The following is a 12,979-nucleotide window of genomic DNA, read 5'->3' on the forward strand; positions in this document are numbered from 1 at the left end:
TAAAAACTACATACATTACAAATCCAATCGCCTATCAATGGCAAAGCTCTTTTGTAAATTTACACTGTATCCATCGCAGAGTGAATACTAAAAAGAAACAACTAGAATGTCTATCATTTATTTCAAATAATATTTACAACTGAAACTACTAGGTTTGTTTACATAGATGGCATGATATCTTAAACAAAAACGAATGATCTTTATATGAGTATTCCGGGCTAAAAAATATGATTTGATAAATGCCGGACAAGGAATAACGAGGTTATGACATTTTTAGGTTTTGCATTATTTCGGTGAACAAGTTATTTGCATGTCTTCATGAATATTCAATGAGCTAGCTGATGATAACATATCCCAATTATTTGTTTGTATTTTAAATGAAATTGTGTTAATTCCAAGTTTGTCCTCCAATAATTAAAAGATTGGATTGACAACTGATTTATTGCATTAGATATACATTGTTGTGTCTCATTTTATTGTAAGCAAGATAAAGGAGATGTATCATGCACACATGTATGAAAATGTTAACTAATTACGATTTCACATAATAACATAAGAAGAGTATGGACATGACATCATCAGATATTCTAGTGAATGTTCATGACGACGTGCATATAATTGTTATCACAAACCGTTTCTAAACTTTGAAATTCATTTACTTCGTTATTCGTGATAACATTTCGGTGACATTTTCAGCATTTTGCTTGGTAAATACTTTTGTACTCTTCTTTTTTACTCTTTCTATATGAGATCATGTTCATTAGTTGTAATCGTTTTTAGCCGGAGTAGCCCCTTATTATTAACGGTCTTTCTAAGAAGGTAAGATGAAACTGAAACTATTATTATATAGTACCATGTAATTTCCAATTTGTTTCTAAGGATGCGTTGAAGATGCAATTGTCATGGCAGAAAAGTGAAATCATCAAGTCAAATTACATATTTTTTGTCTTTTATACATTGTAAGTTATCTACCCAATACGATGATGCGATTAGTTTATGTTTAAAATTTCATGGATATCTTGAATTATAAAACAAATGAAAGGCACCGTAGCTGATTTGATTTTTTTTTAAGGTAGGCATTTCAGTACTTCCCAATTTAATCACCAACAACCTAATCACGATAGTGGTAGGATAACAGACGATTGTCCAAGATACAACTAAACATTTATTGCACTAAGAGACGTTTGGGTAGATCTTTCTGAGCTTGGTGCAGGTGCGGTGACGTATGGATTCTCGTAGACCTGTGAAGTCCCGGGCTTCATGGCATTCATCTGAGTCGCGTTCCCGTTTTCCATCGTTTCTTCTGAGACCCCGTACCGATCTCGATGGGTACAGTAGTAGAGAAGGGTAAATGCAAGAAGAACCAGGAGAAGTGCCATGGTTAATGAAAGACCTATGATGAGACCAGTGGTGACATCCGTTAGCGTATTGTTATTGCCTGGCCCATTGGAAGATGTCGTGGAAGAATCCGTTGTCACTTCCTCTTCTGTCACTTCCCCTTCTGTCCCCAAAGAAGTCGTATCAGTTGTAGGTGGTTGTGATGTTTCGGAGCCATCCGTCACGTCTTCTGTTGTTGAGGTTGTCGCCTCGGTTAATACCTCCTCTGTTGGTTCTGTGTATTCAGTGGTTAACTGAACCTCTGTACTAATAGATTCTTCTGTATTGCCAGTGACTTCGGTTGTATCCTCTGTAGTGATGGTTGATTCGGTTGCATCGTATGTAGTTGCCGTTGCTTCTGTTAAATACTCTGTTGTCTGAATACCAACGGAAGTCATTTCCCCTGTTACTGTAGCTTCCGGCGTCTCCTGGCCACTCGTGGTAAGACCAGTTTCTGAAGTTATCGTTGTAAGCTGAACTGTAGATACGTCATCCGTAATCACGTTCCCTGTAGTAGTGATCTGAGAAGTTAATTCAGCGGTTGTTGCTGTATTCGTGAGTGTCCCCATTGTAGTTTCTGTGGACTGCGTATTCACTGTCGTCACCTGGGCTGTGGTGGCGCTCTGGGAGGTTGCTTCGATAGTGGTTGCATCCTCAGTTGTTTGTTCAGAAGTAGGTACGAATGTGGAAGTACTGATAGTGTTCGGATTCAAGGTGGTGGGAATGACAATATCAGTGGTTGATGTAGAAGGGTCTTCTTCTGTAGGATCCAGAGTCGTAAGATCCACTGTGGTAATCTCATCTGTCGTAGATACAACAGTGGTGGGTTCAGCTGTGGTCAGCTCATTTGTCGTAGGGTCAACAGTCGTGGCTTCCACTGTTGTAAGCTCATCTGTGGCTGGATTTTCTGTAGTCGGATTCAATGTCGTCAGTTCTTCAGTAGCCGATGTTGTTGGAGCTAATGTTGCATCTCCCGTCGTCAGAATGGCAGTCGTAAACTCTCCCGATGTACTAACACGTGCAGTAGTTGGTGGTGGAGCTGCAAACAAAATAAAAATGTAAATTTTACGGACTGAAATATTGAAAGCACATTAGGGAATACTAATCTTTAGCGGAACGAGGGAAGTATTACTTCTCGAAGAGGAGGAGGAACGAATATAGAAATGCAGTGGGAGTTATTAGCCACGTTTTCTATCTGTTTTTCCCCTCAAAAACCCTTTGTTATTGTAACATAATAAAATCATTACAAAACTACGATAGTGTAATTATAAAATATACTACTTACTACTTCTACATGTACTACTAATTTCAATAATAATAATAAGTTATCATACTACTGCTCCTAATTTTTCAACATCAACTTCTTCCAAAAATTTTAAATATTAAACTAAATAATAATTATCTTTCACGCTATTCGTGCAATTCTTACAGTAGACGTTCTCGTTGCTTTCTGGTTGTTTTGGGGTGTGTTGTTTTTTTTTTTTTATTTCAGTTAGACCCACACTCTAAGAAAAGAGATCAAGTTTCCACTCTAAATGCAACACTGTCAGTAGCAGAAAAGGTGCAAAATTACTATTTTTTCGCCCCTGAAAATGCCAATTAAAGGTCAAGTAAAAAAAATCAACAAAAAGTTGATTTAAATAAAGAGGAAAATAAAAAAGCATAACACTGAGAATTTCATCAAAATCGGATGTAAAATGAGAAAAAAGTTTTACTTGTGAATTTCACAAAACAGATACATGCACGACCCGGTGACATGCAATTTAGAAAGTCGATGATGTCCCTCACTCACTATATTTTTTTTTACTCGAATTATAAAATATTTCATTTTTTACAGATTTGACAGTAAGGGCCAACTTGACTGAACCATAAATATTAACACAATGGTAATACCACATGTTCAGGGAGGGATAAAACTGGAAGCCACATGATAATGAGGGGAAAATAATATTTCATATTATAAAATACATAAGATATAGTGAGTGGGTGACGCCATCAGTCCCCTAGTTTGCATACCGACCAGGATGTAAACTTTGAAACGTCATAACTTTCTTATTTTACATCCGATTTTGATGATATTTGCATTGTTATGCTTGCTGGATGTTTCCCTTATTATTCAAAATCAGCTTTTTGTTGGGGTGGACTTGTCCTTCAGGGACCGTTATTTTTCGTTCAAAAGGCCGAAATTTTCGTCTTCCATGAAGAGTACAACAAAGCAAAATATAGCCAACTTTCACCTGGAAGGTGCAAAATCCGAACCCCAATATGGAGTTCTCAGTGTTGCATTTTAAGGTGCCAAACCGTATACTTTGTGCAGGATCAAATCTTATCATTTTATTGTAACTCAAAGACCGTATTTCTTTACACACCTGTTGAAGGAGCAATCTCGCAAGTTTCACCGCTGAATCCATTGATGCATAAACATATCGCGTCCGTTCCAAGATCGTAGCATTCCCCTCCATTCTGGCATGGCGATGGGTCGCAGTTGTCATTGGCTGTGAGGGCAGAACAGAACATGAAAACTTTTTTCACCAGTCTCCCCTTTAATGTCTGTCCGGATACTTTTAATTTGATCATCCACTTTAAGAAACATTGTGTGTGTGTATTTGAGTTTTGTCAGACGTGTATCCATCAGATATGATTATCTACGTCTGGGACCGACCTTTAACTTCACCACCCGAAAGATGTGACCAGGGTTCGAACCTCGAACCTCTGCATCAATTTGTAACTTCTCCACGTAGCTTGGATTACAGGCGCACACCACAACGCCCACTTTTAGAAACATTCCGCTTTATTGTAGGCATATATATCACCAATCACCCCCATCTATTTGATAACAAGAATTTACATTATGACGCCAGTTAAATGTAGAAAACAATTTAAAAAAACACCTGACGTGCTTGCAACGAAAACACTTTCCGTTGTCGGCTGACTACAGCGACGCCATTCTAAGTGTTGCTTGGTGTCCCATAATCATGAATAGAAAATTAATTATCAGGTTACATAAATGAATGAATACCTTAATACCTTTTTTTTTTGTTAATTTTCAATTTCAAATAATCATTTATTTCCTTCCATTTTCACAAATTATCAATTTTCAATATAATCAATACAAAATCATTTATCATAAAAGAGTGTCAATATAATCGGTTATTCCCTTAAGGCAAAAGCTCCTGACGGGATTCGCTTGTAACACAAATACAATACACAACGAAAAAGGAAGTTGGGCTCGAAAAGGGCAGGATGGATAAAGGTAAGGGAATATCACTCAATACAAAGATCACCAAATAATGAATTGGATAAAGAGATAAATAAACAAATAATAATAGTACTGATTAATTCCTTAGTATTACTAAAATGTTGGGTGAGGCATTTTCATTTGTTTTATCTAACTGTGAACTTGCAGCGAAAATGTGACATTTTTCACTCCAAATTCACCTTAAATTATGCACTATTTGTCGCGTTCTTAAAATACAAACGGTCGTTAACTTTTCCATTATTAAAACCAGTTCATTTTTTTCATTGATTTCATGAAACCAACGGTACCTAGCAATTTCCCAGCTTTGACGATTAAGGAACAGGGCTGAATAATGTAAAGTGATTGAAAAAGGTACTCACCATCCGAATTTATGTAGAGATTAGAAATTTGTATTCGGTCAAAAACTGTTCGCTCTCCGATATTGGCAATTATAAGAATCTATATAAAATGTAAAGAAGAAGAATTTTGGGATCAGAAGATCCATTACTGACTTTTTTCATGAAATAAGAACATGAAAATATGGTATGATTTTTTCCCCCGCACATATGGAATATCTTGTCTCCAATCATTCCGTATGTTCCACAGTATGCTGACATCTTTCTTTGGTTCTGATTGGCTGAATAGTACTGTTACTATGGTAACTGTCGGATGAAATGAGACTTGTCGGATAAAACGCTCCCCTGGTTCACAGGGGCGGCGGAACGTATTTTCATTGGGGGAGGGGAGCAAAGCCAAAAAGGTGCACTTATATGTCAAAATGGGCATTTTGGTGCAAATTGATATTTTCTCCATGAGATTATCTTCTATGTGAAGTAGTTGTGTGTTTTGTAGAAATTAAGTTGAGCAAAGCCCTTTTTAAAGTGATTTATGATTGATAAGATTTTTTCCGCGAGAGTGTATAGCGTGCGAGTGGTTTGTAAAATCTATTAGATCTGACGTTGTAAAACTCGCCTTTTTTCAATTTCACTCTAAAAGCAGGGAGTGAAAATTTATCCAATATTGGGTAAAAGTTAACATGCATGTTTGCTAGATAATTTTTTCCCCCAATATTAGGAACAATGCATGTTTCATCGGTAAATTTTACCGCAACATTGCGTAAAATTTAATAAATATTTGGTATCTTTTTACCCAACAAGCATGCATGTTCCTATTTTATCCAACATTTGGGTAAACTTTTTTAGTGTATGGCGCTAATTACTGTTAAAATGGCATCCTTTCGAAATGTAGCGAGCGCGAATCGCGAGCTCAATATTTCGGACATTTCATGTAATAAGACATGTAGATTAAACATTCCAAGCAGTTTTTGTAATCATGAAAAGATATGTATCTAACTATAGAATTAATTTTGTGTTTCATATTCTCACCAGAAATGGAACCTGGGCGGCATTTAGTGGCTCATGATTTAGATACATATCTCACCTAGGAGCGAGAAGCGCGAGCTAAAATTAGTGATATTCCAAGCCTTTTTACAACCAAGAACAGAATGAGTACCTTATTACACAATAATTAATGCGAGGACGAAGCACGATCCGAAAATTTGGTCATTTTCTAACCTAAAATCTATTATGTTCGACATCAAAAAAGGGTAGGGGAAGGCGGGGTAAGTTGTGACAGTTTTTGCTTCTTGCATGATAGAATTGATATGATTAATAATCTTGTCGAAATAAGTACCTTACCTTGAAATTTAATTCTTCTGAAATATTTTCCACCAATATATAACTTTCTATCCCCACACTGAAAGTCATCGTGACCTTTGAAAAAAACGATGTCAAATGGCTCAACTTGCCCCATATATGGGGTAAGTTTGAGCCACCTTCTGGGGTAAGTTGAGCCACAAAAACTATGTACAAAATGTATGAGGGGAGAACCAGCATGCCAATTTTTTGTTTAAAGTCTTTTCACTTGCTAATTCTCTATAAATACTAACATCATTTAAAAGGAAAAGAGCAGTCATGTAAATTTGCTCCTTTCAGCCAGCATTTCAATCTATTTTTATGGTTTGTTTGTTTTTTAAGATACATTAACCATAGGAATCACCATGGCTCAACTTTCCCCATGCCGTTTGGCTCAACTTACCCCAGTCCGAAATTAGTGCGATAATTTTGTATCCACACATTTAATATGCATCCATCATATAAAAGACTATGACAAGAATGAAGATCCATACCTGGACTAATAATGCTGTTATCATGTCTTGATTATATTCAAAGACGTGTGTGTATATAAACCACTTATCTATTTCACACTCTTTTTTACTTTTTTGGCTGAAATTCATATTTTTCCCTTTAAAGAACTACTTTTTGTTTCAAAGTTGAAAACAATATGGTGGGGTTAGGGGTTATGCTATGGGTCATCAATACATGACACCACCACAATGTCTGACTCATTCATTATTGGCCTGGGGCTGGTGGCTCAACTTGCCCCTATGCTCAACTTACCCCGCCTTCCCCTATATATTTTATTTTGAAAAAAGGGCCCATTTCATTTTGAAAAAAAAACAACCATTTTCCATTTTTCCCCGCCCCCGCAGCTTGAAAGTTCAACGTTTTCCATTATAATTCGATTTTAGTATTAAATCAAAATTGAATTTAGAATGTAATGAATATGAATAAATATATATAAATAAATTTCGTCATTGTGTCTTCAACGAAACTGAAATATCTTACGATATCCATGGTCTTTACGTTATACATTATATGCCATACTTTTTTCCTTGGGAGAGTGTATTTAGAACAAATTCCACCAGATGCACTTGGGTTTGACCTTTAAAAGAGTCAAGTGGTCTGCCAATATACTCAAATTTTCGAGAAATGCAGGATTGTCTAAACCTAAACATACACGGTGAAGTTATCAGTAAGAGATTTCAGAACTCGCATTTTATTTTCGGCTAAGGATGTGAAATAGATGTAGGTCCAGATAATGCCCTGTCCACCTTTTAAAATATGTAGTTTGCAACAGTCCCGATGTTGTTTGCCCTCTTTTCGTTACCATTAATGAGTGCAAATCTTGTAAATCTCTCGCGTCTCTTCCCAACACAATTTCAAAGAACCCTAATGCTACAGCCCCGGGGAGGAGGGCACTCAGTATATCGTGCATAGTGGGTATGTGCCGCGGAGGGGACCCCCATTTTCACACTCAAATTTCCGTTCCAAGGCATAGCATTTTTGTCTTATTCAGAAAAAGAACAAAGAAAGCCGCTCCAAAGCATAGCATTTTCTTCTTATCGAGAAAAAAAGAAGAAAAAAATCCGCTCCAAATCTTCACATATTTTCCGTTACACCGTTCCGGTCGCATTGATCTGCTACGATGAGATGCAATTTTGGTGAAAAGTCGCCGCAGAACGCTGTCCGACCATCGCCTCTGCGCTAGCGCACCCGGCGCCCGTTCGCCGTGCTAGCTGCATGCACGTATGCCTGTTCCATTGGGATGCACACGCAGGCGACCCGTTCCATTGACCCCCGTTTTCACAAACATTTGTAGTTCCGAAATCCCGTTCCGAGGCCCCCCCCCCCACCTTTTTTTACAATAAGCCCTTTCCAAGGCCCCCGTTTTTGTCTCGCCCGCGGCACACGGGACATACCTACTACTTTTTTGGTCGAGTACCCCCCCCCCCTCGGGGGATACAGCTACGCCACTGACATCGACTTCAAAACAGAAGATGATATATCATTGACAATAACGTAATAACTTTTTGTGTGTGTGGATTTAGTTTTATTGGTGTGACTGTGGTTTAATCCACCGGAACTTACATTAAACACATCACTCGGCGGCGCCAATACGAGCATAGCATTCTCCCATCCATCGGTACCAGCGGTATCACCGGTATGCTCCCAACCCCCTCCTCCACCTCCTGATGCCCGAACATGAAGGGTGTGGTCCCCTGCGACTCTGTAATCGAAACTGAAGAGGTATCGTTGGCCGGGTTCTTTGCTGATGGCGGGACTGGTGAGGGTCGCCAGAGAGATGCGCCCAGGTGTGCTCAGGTCGACGTAAACATAGAATGGAACTGCATAAAATAGCAAAATGTTGTTTTATATAAAATGATGAATATGTAAATGAATGGGCATTCCCACCTGGAAGGTGCATAAAGCCCCACAGTGTCCTCACAGTGTGGGACGCTGCGTGAAATTCGAACATTTTAAGTCGTGTCAATCTCATCTTCGTAATTTTAGATGTGTCCACACTGTGAAATTATTTACGGAAATTTTATATATTTTTTATTTTATTTACGGAAATTTTATAAACGTGAATGCATACACGGATGAATTCTATTGCAGTTTTTAGTATTCATGTGAACGTTCCCGTCCTGTAACTTAAAATCCCTATCATAACTATTAATACCCATTCTTTGGTGTGGTAACAAGGTGTGCCCGGAATGGTGAACTTGGAATTTCACTCATTCCAAATTCGCAATATCTTTTTTTTATGAGTCTTAGTAATCCGCAAGTATTTCCTGCCTATGAATGTGATAAATTAATTTTATTCTTAATAAACTTGGCACTGGTTAAAGTTCAAGTATATGACAAAAGTCATTATAGACACACCTAAAAGTTTACTATGTTTACCAAAGGATTATTTTGAAATGACGTCATACCTGGGTCTGCTGGGTTTCCAGTCCAGAGCCATTGCAGTTGATCGCTCCCGCCGTTAGTGTATCCACAGAGGTCCTCTGAAAATGTGCAGTTCTGAGCTTCACATACTGTGTGTCCAAAATGTAGAAAAGGGGGTTAAGATATTTTGCCATTATTGATCAGTTTACATTCGCACGGTGAAACACCATTTTGAAATGAGCGAAATATATATGAATTATCCAAACGCCCCAGATGATTTCAAAATATCTCTGTAAAATACTTAACAGGTGACTATATAGGCTTTATTTTAGTGAAATTTTTGGTTTAATAATAAAATCCATAAGTAAGAACAATAATCAGGCATTTATGAAGACCCATTTATCTGGTTGCCTTTTCAATGGCGCACCATTTCTTGTATTCTTTCCTTGGCATTTGATGATCACGAAGATGTTGTGGTCTACTGGTTAAGGTTAAGTCCCGCACTGATAATCATAAGCTTCCTGGTTTGAATCCCCCATCACGAATGGCATTAGACATCAACCCCCCCCCCCCCCCATATATTGCAACCCTCAACACAGGTGAGCTAAATGCTAAATAAGGCTGGAAAATCAAAGAGTAACATGGCAGCGATACTTAAGACACTGGTAATTATGGTTATGAATATGAAACTTAAGAGGAGAATGATGGGCATACGATATTCAACACTCAAGAATTCACTTTTAACATTATGATCATAATAGAACAAACAAGGGAATTTGGCAGATCGTTATTTACTGGTTCACTGACTGGCGTACAGATGGGAGGGCTGGGGGCCGTAAAACCCCAAATTTTCTCGACAAAAGGAAGAAAAAGATTAAAGGAAAAAAAACTGCAGGGAAATGATAAAATATGCTTACCATGCTAACGGTATTCTTATATGCAAAGTCACTTTTCCAATGACTGCATATGCATTCCTAAATCATGTCAACGCAGTTTAGAGGAGAGAGTGGAAAAGTGGATGGTTTCATACCTTCATAACATGTACAATTTAAAATTTTACATGGTAATTTTATGTTAAAACCACCATCCTTTGAGGGAATAAAAATTAGTTGAGCCAACAGATCGATCGATATTCACAAAGGCTAGACGTTGATACAAAGGGTTTGATTCCAGAAGCAACGCGGGGAACGTGATACTGTGCAAATGCAGATATGAGGAAAGGCAAACTATTTAAGCACATGAAACGGCCGAGTAATATCAGGATCGATTTAAAGTTTAAAGGTGCACATGGATATAATCTCCGATTAGGAAAATGTGAAGTATTAGTTTATTTATAAAATAGATTTCCTTTGAAATCCTCTTCATGGCGATACATTATCTCAATGATAATAATCATGATGATGATGATAATGATAGCAATGTGTAATATTTATAAAGCGCTTGAAACATGTCAAATGAATAGGCACGGTCATATCATTGTTACGAAATACGAAAATATTTATGATGATAAGTAAGAAATATTCATTACATGTATCAATTTCAAAATAGCTGCACCCTAAATTACTCCATATCTTCGTAAGTATCTTGGTTAATGAATTTATTTTTAAAAAGTAATGATTTCACTCATTAAAATACATCAGATTTCAGTCTTCGTGATGTATATTTATCAAAGAGACTTACCATATAAACACGCAGCAATTAATATCAGAAAGAGTATCTCCATAGTAATTCTTCCTCGTTTGACTCACTAACTTGTAAATAAATGCAGTTTAAGCTATTTCCAATAGATAATATCTCAAATATTCTCCAGATTTATAGAATGAAAGCACAAGATATATTTTATCAAAAATGGATAATGACTCGTGAGAGATGATAATCCTTTGTCGTAAAATATAAAAAAAATGGCGCCAGCTCGTTCCTCTTACTCCAAGAAGTGACCGATCTCGATTTTTTCTTCCGCTTATCATAAAACCATATTAGGGAGATTGATAATGAAATAGTCAATATATGAAACTGGACTGAGCATGCTCAGATAGCATCAGATACCATGTTGTCATGGCATTTCACTATTGACCCAATATGTGTTTGTTTTTACGGCGAGGCTTTTGAGGCGTTGTTTGATCACTGTTTCATAGTTTACAAGTCTATCCATCATTATTCTTAGGAATGTTAACCCTTTCGATACCGACTCTAAAAAGAAATCAATTTCCATCCATGCTTTCGATTTTATTTGAGTTTTTTCCGTTCTTGTGCGGAAAATATGTGGTTTACAAGCCGTATGATATAAAAATACCAGTGATATTAATCATTTCCGGCTACGCTTTTAAGTAAGTGTTGTAAATGATCAAGTGAAGATAAAGGCATGATTGAACATAACAAGTTTCAAATATTTCAAGAGCAAGTATAACAGAGAAAAGGCGTTTCCTTTTGAATACATGACATATATATAATTCTAATTCACATCTGCAAAAATTCTATATCAATACTTACAAATTGTGCTGATAGGACATTATTTTTTGTTTTTTACAGAAGTTCTTGAAAGCTTCAACCTGGTTTACATACTTTATTGCTGTCTTGTTGTTTTGTAAACTTTCATAGTTTTGTTTATTCCCGCCGATGAGCATTAATTTTGGTATTAGTAGCGTCTCTCGTGAAAATATATAAATTGGTTTGCATGACCAAATCCGTTTTATCAATGAAAAATCTATGATTTTTTTTCTCGTTTTTTATTAATTTTATTTTTTGTTGGGATTTCGAATAACCGATAACAGCCAAATAGTTTCTCAAATGCGGATATAAGAGCATGTACATTAATCATGAAAATGAATTTTGATATAGAAAGTGCAAAAAAATACAAGAATTTATCGATAATGTAATAAAATGTAGTGCGTGTGGGGGGGGGCTCATAGAATCATGAAATATTATGACTCCATCTGACATTACAGGCTAGTAATTAGTAAGTAATAAGTATTCGAATCAAAGATGGCGCTCTGTATTAAATTCATGGTATAGCTCTAATGAGGAATTATCATGATTCTTGGCCTTTGAGTAAGAGCTGGAATTTCGCTCGCTCGCTCGCTTGGGTCGATCTCAAAATAACGAAAAGGTACACGAATTTAAATACCCTATACATGATGTATGGGGCCTAATTTATTACAAATTTTATCTCACCGATATTCTAATTTATTTCCATTAGCATTATTCCCAACCCCCAGCCAAAAGCTCTATTACCAAAAACGCACTGGCAAAAGGCATCGATTTTGAGACCTGATATATACAGTGCGTATCAAAAAAAAGTTTACACTTAGAAAAAATCCTATAAAATTAAATATTTGTAATATCCTGATGATTTTTACAGATCCATTTAGGCAAATGACGATATAACTGTATTTCCGCTTGAGTGAGCACCACTTACTTTTGAAAAGTTAGTGAAATATGATTTGCGCAGAACTTTGAAATAGTTATGCTAATAAAAGTAGACTTTAATCATGAAAAACATCTGGAATTTGGCTAGTGAAATTAATATGAAGTTATCTTTTACCTTTTTAAACTTGTTTCCTTGCCTAAAACACTTCGAAGAGTGCATTGCGTCCCACCCAACTCCCCCACACACTGAAGCCATCGTGACGATATTTGCTTTACACTGAGCTGTGATTTACATGTACATGAAATGGCTTAGGCTTGATTTTCATTTTGCTAATCATTGTCAAGCTTGGGAAAAGTGTGGAAAAACAAGTATTAAATGAAAAATGAAATGTAAACCCACTTTAAATGATAAATACTTAGTGAAAAA

General features: G+C 36.7%; 1 protein-coding gene across 1 annotated transcript; it reads right to left on the minus strand.

Moving 5' to 3' along the window:
• Window positions 1-687: 687 nt before the first annotated feature.
• LOC121414791 (cell wall protein DAN4-like) lies at window positions 688-2,635 on the minus strand. The gene has a single exon (XM_041607847.1). The coding sequence runs from the start codon at window positions 1,944-1,946 to the stop codon at window positions 1,158-1,160; it is 789 nt and encodes a 262-aa protein (XP_041463781.1). The 5' UTR covers window positions 1,947-2,635; the 3' UTR covers window positions 688-1,157.
• Between the last annotated feature and the right edge of the window lie 10,344 nt (window positions 2,636-12,979).

The sequence above is a fragment of the Lytechinus variegatus genome, chromosome 5, assembly GCF_018143015.1.
Source record: "Lytechinus variegatus isolate NC3 chromosome 5, Lvar_3.0, whole genome shotgun sequence".
Classification (NCBI taxonomy): Eukaryota; Metazoa; Echinodermata; class Echinoidea; order Temnopleuroida; family Toxopneustidae; genus Lytechinus; species Lytechinus variegatus.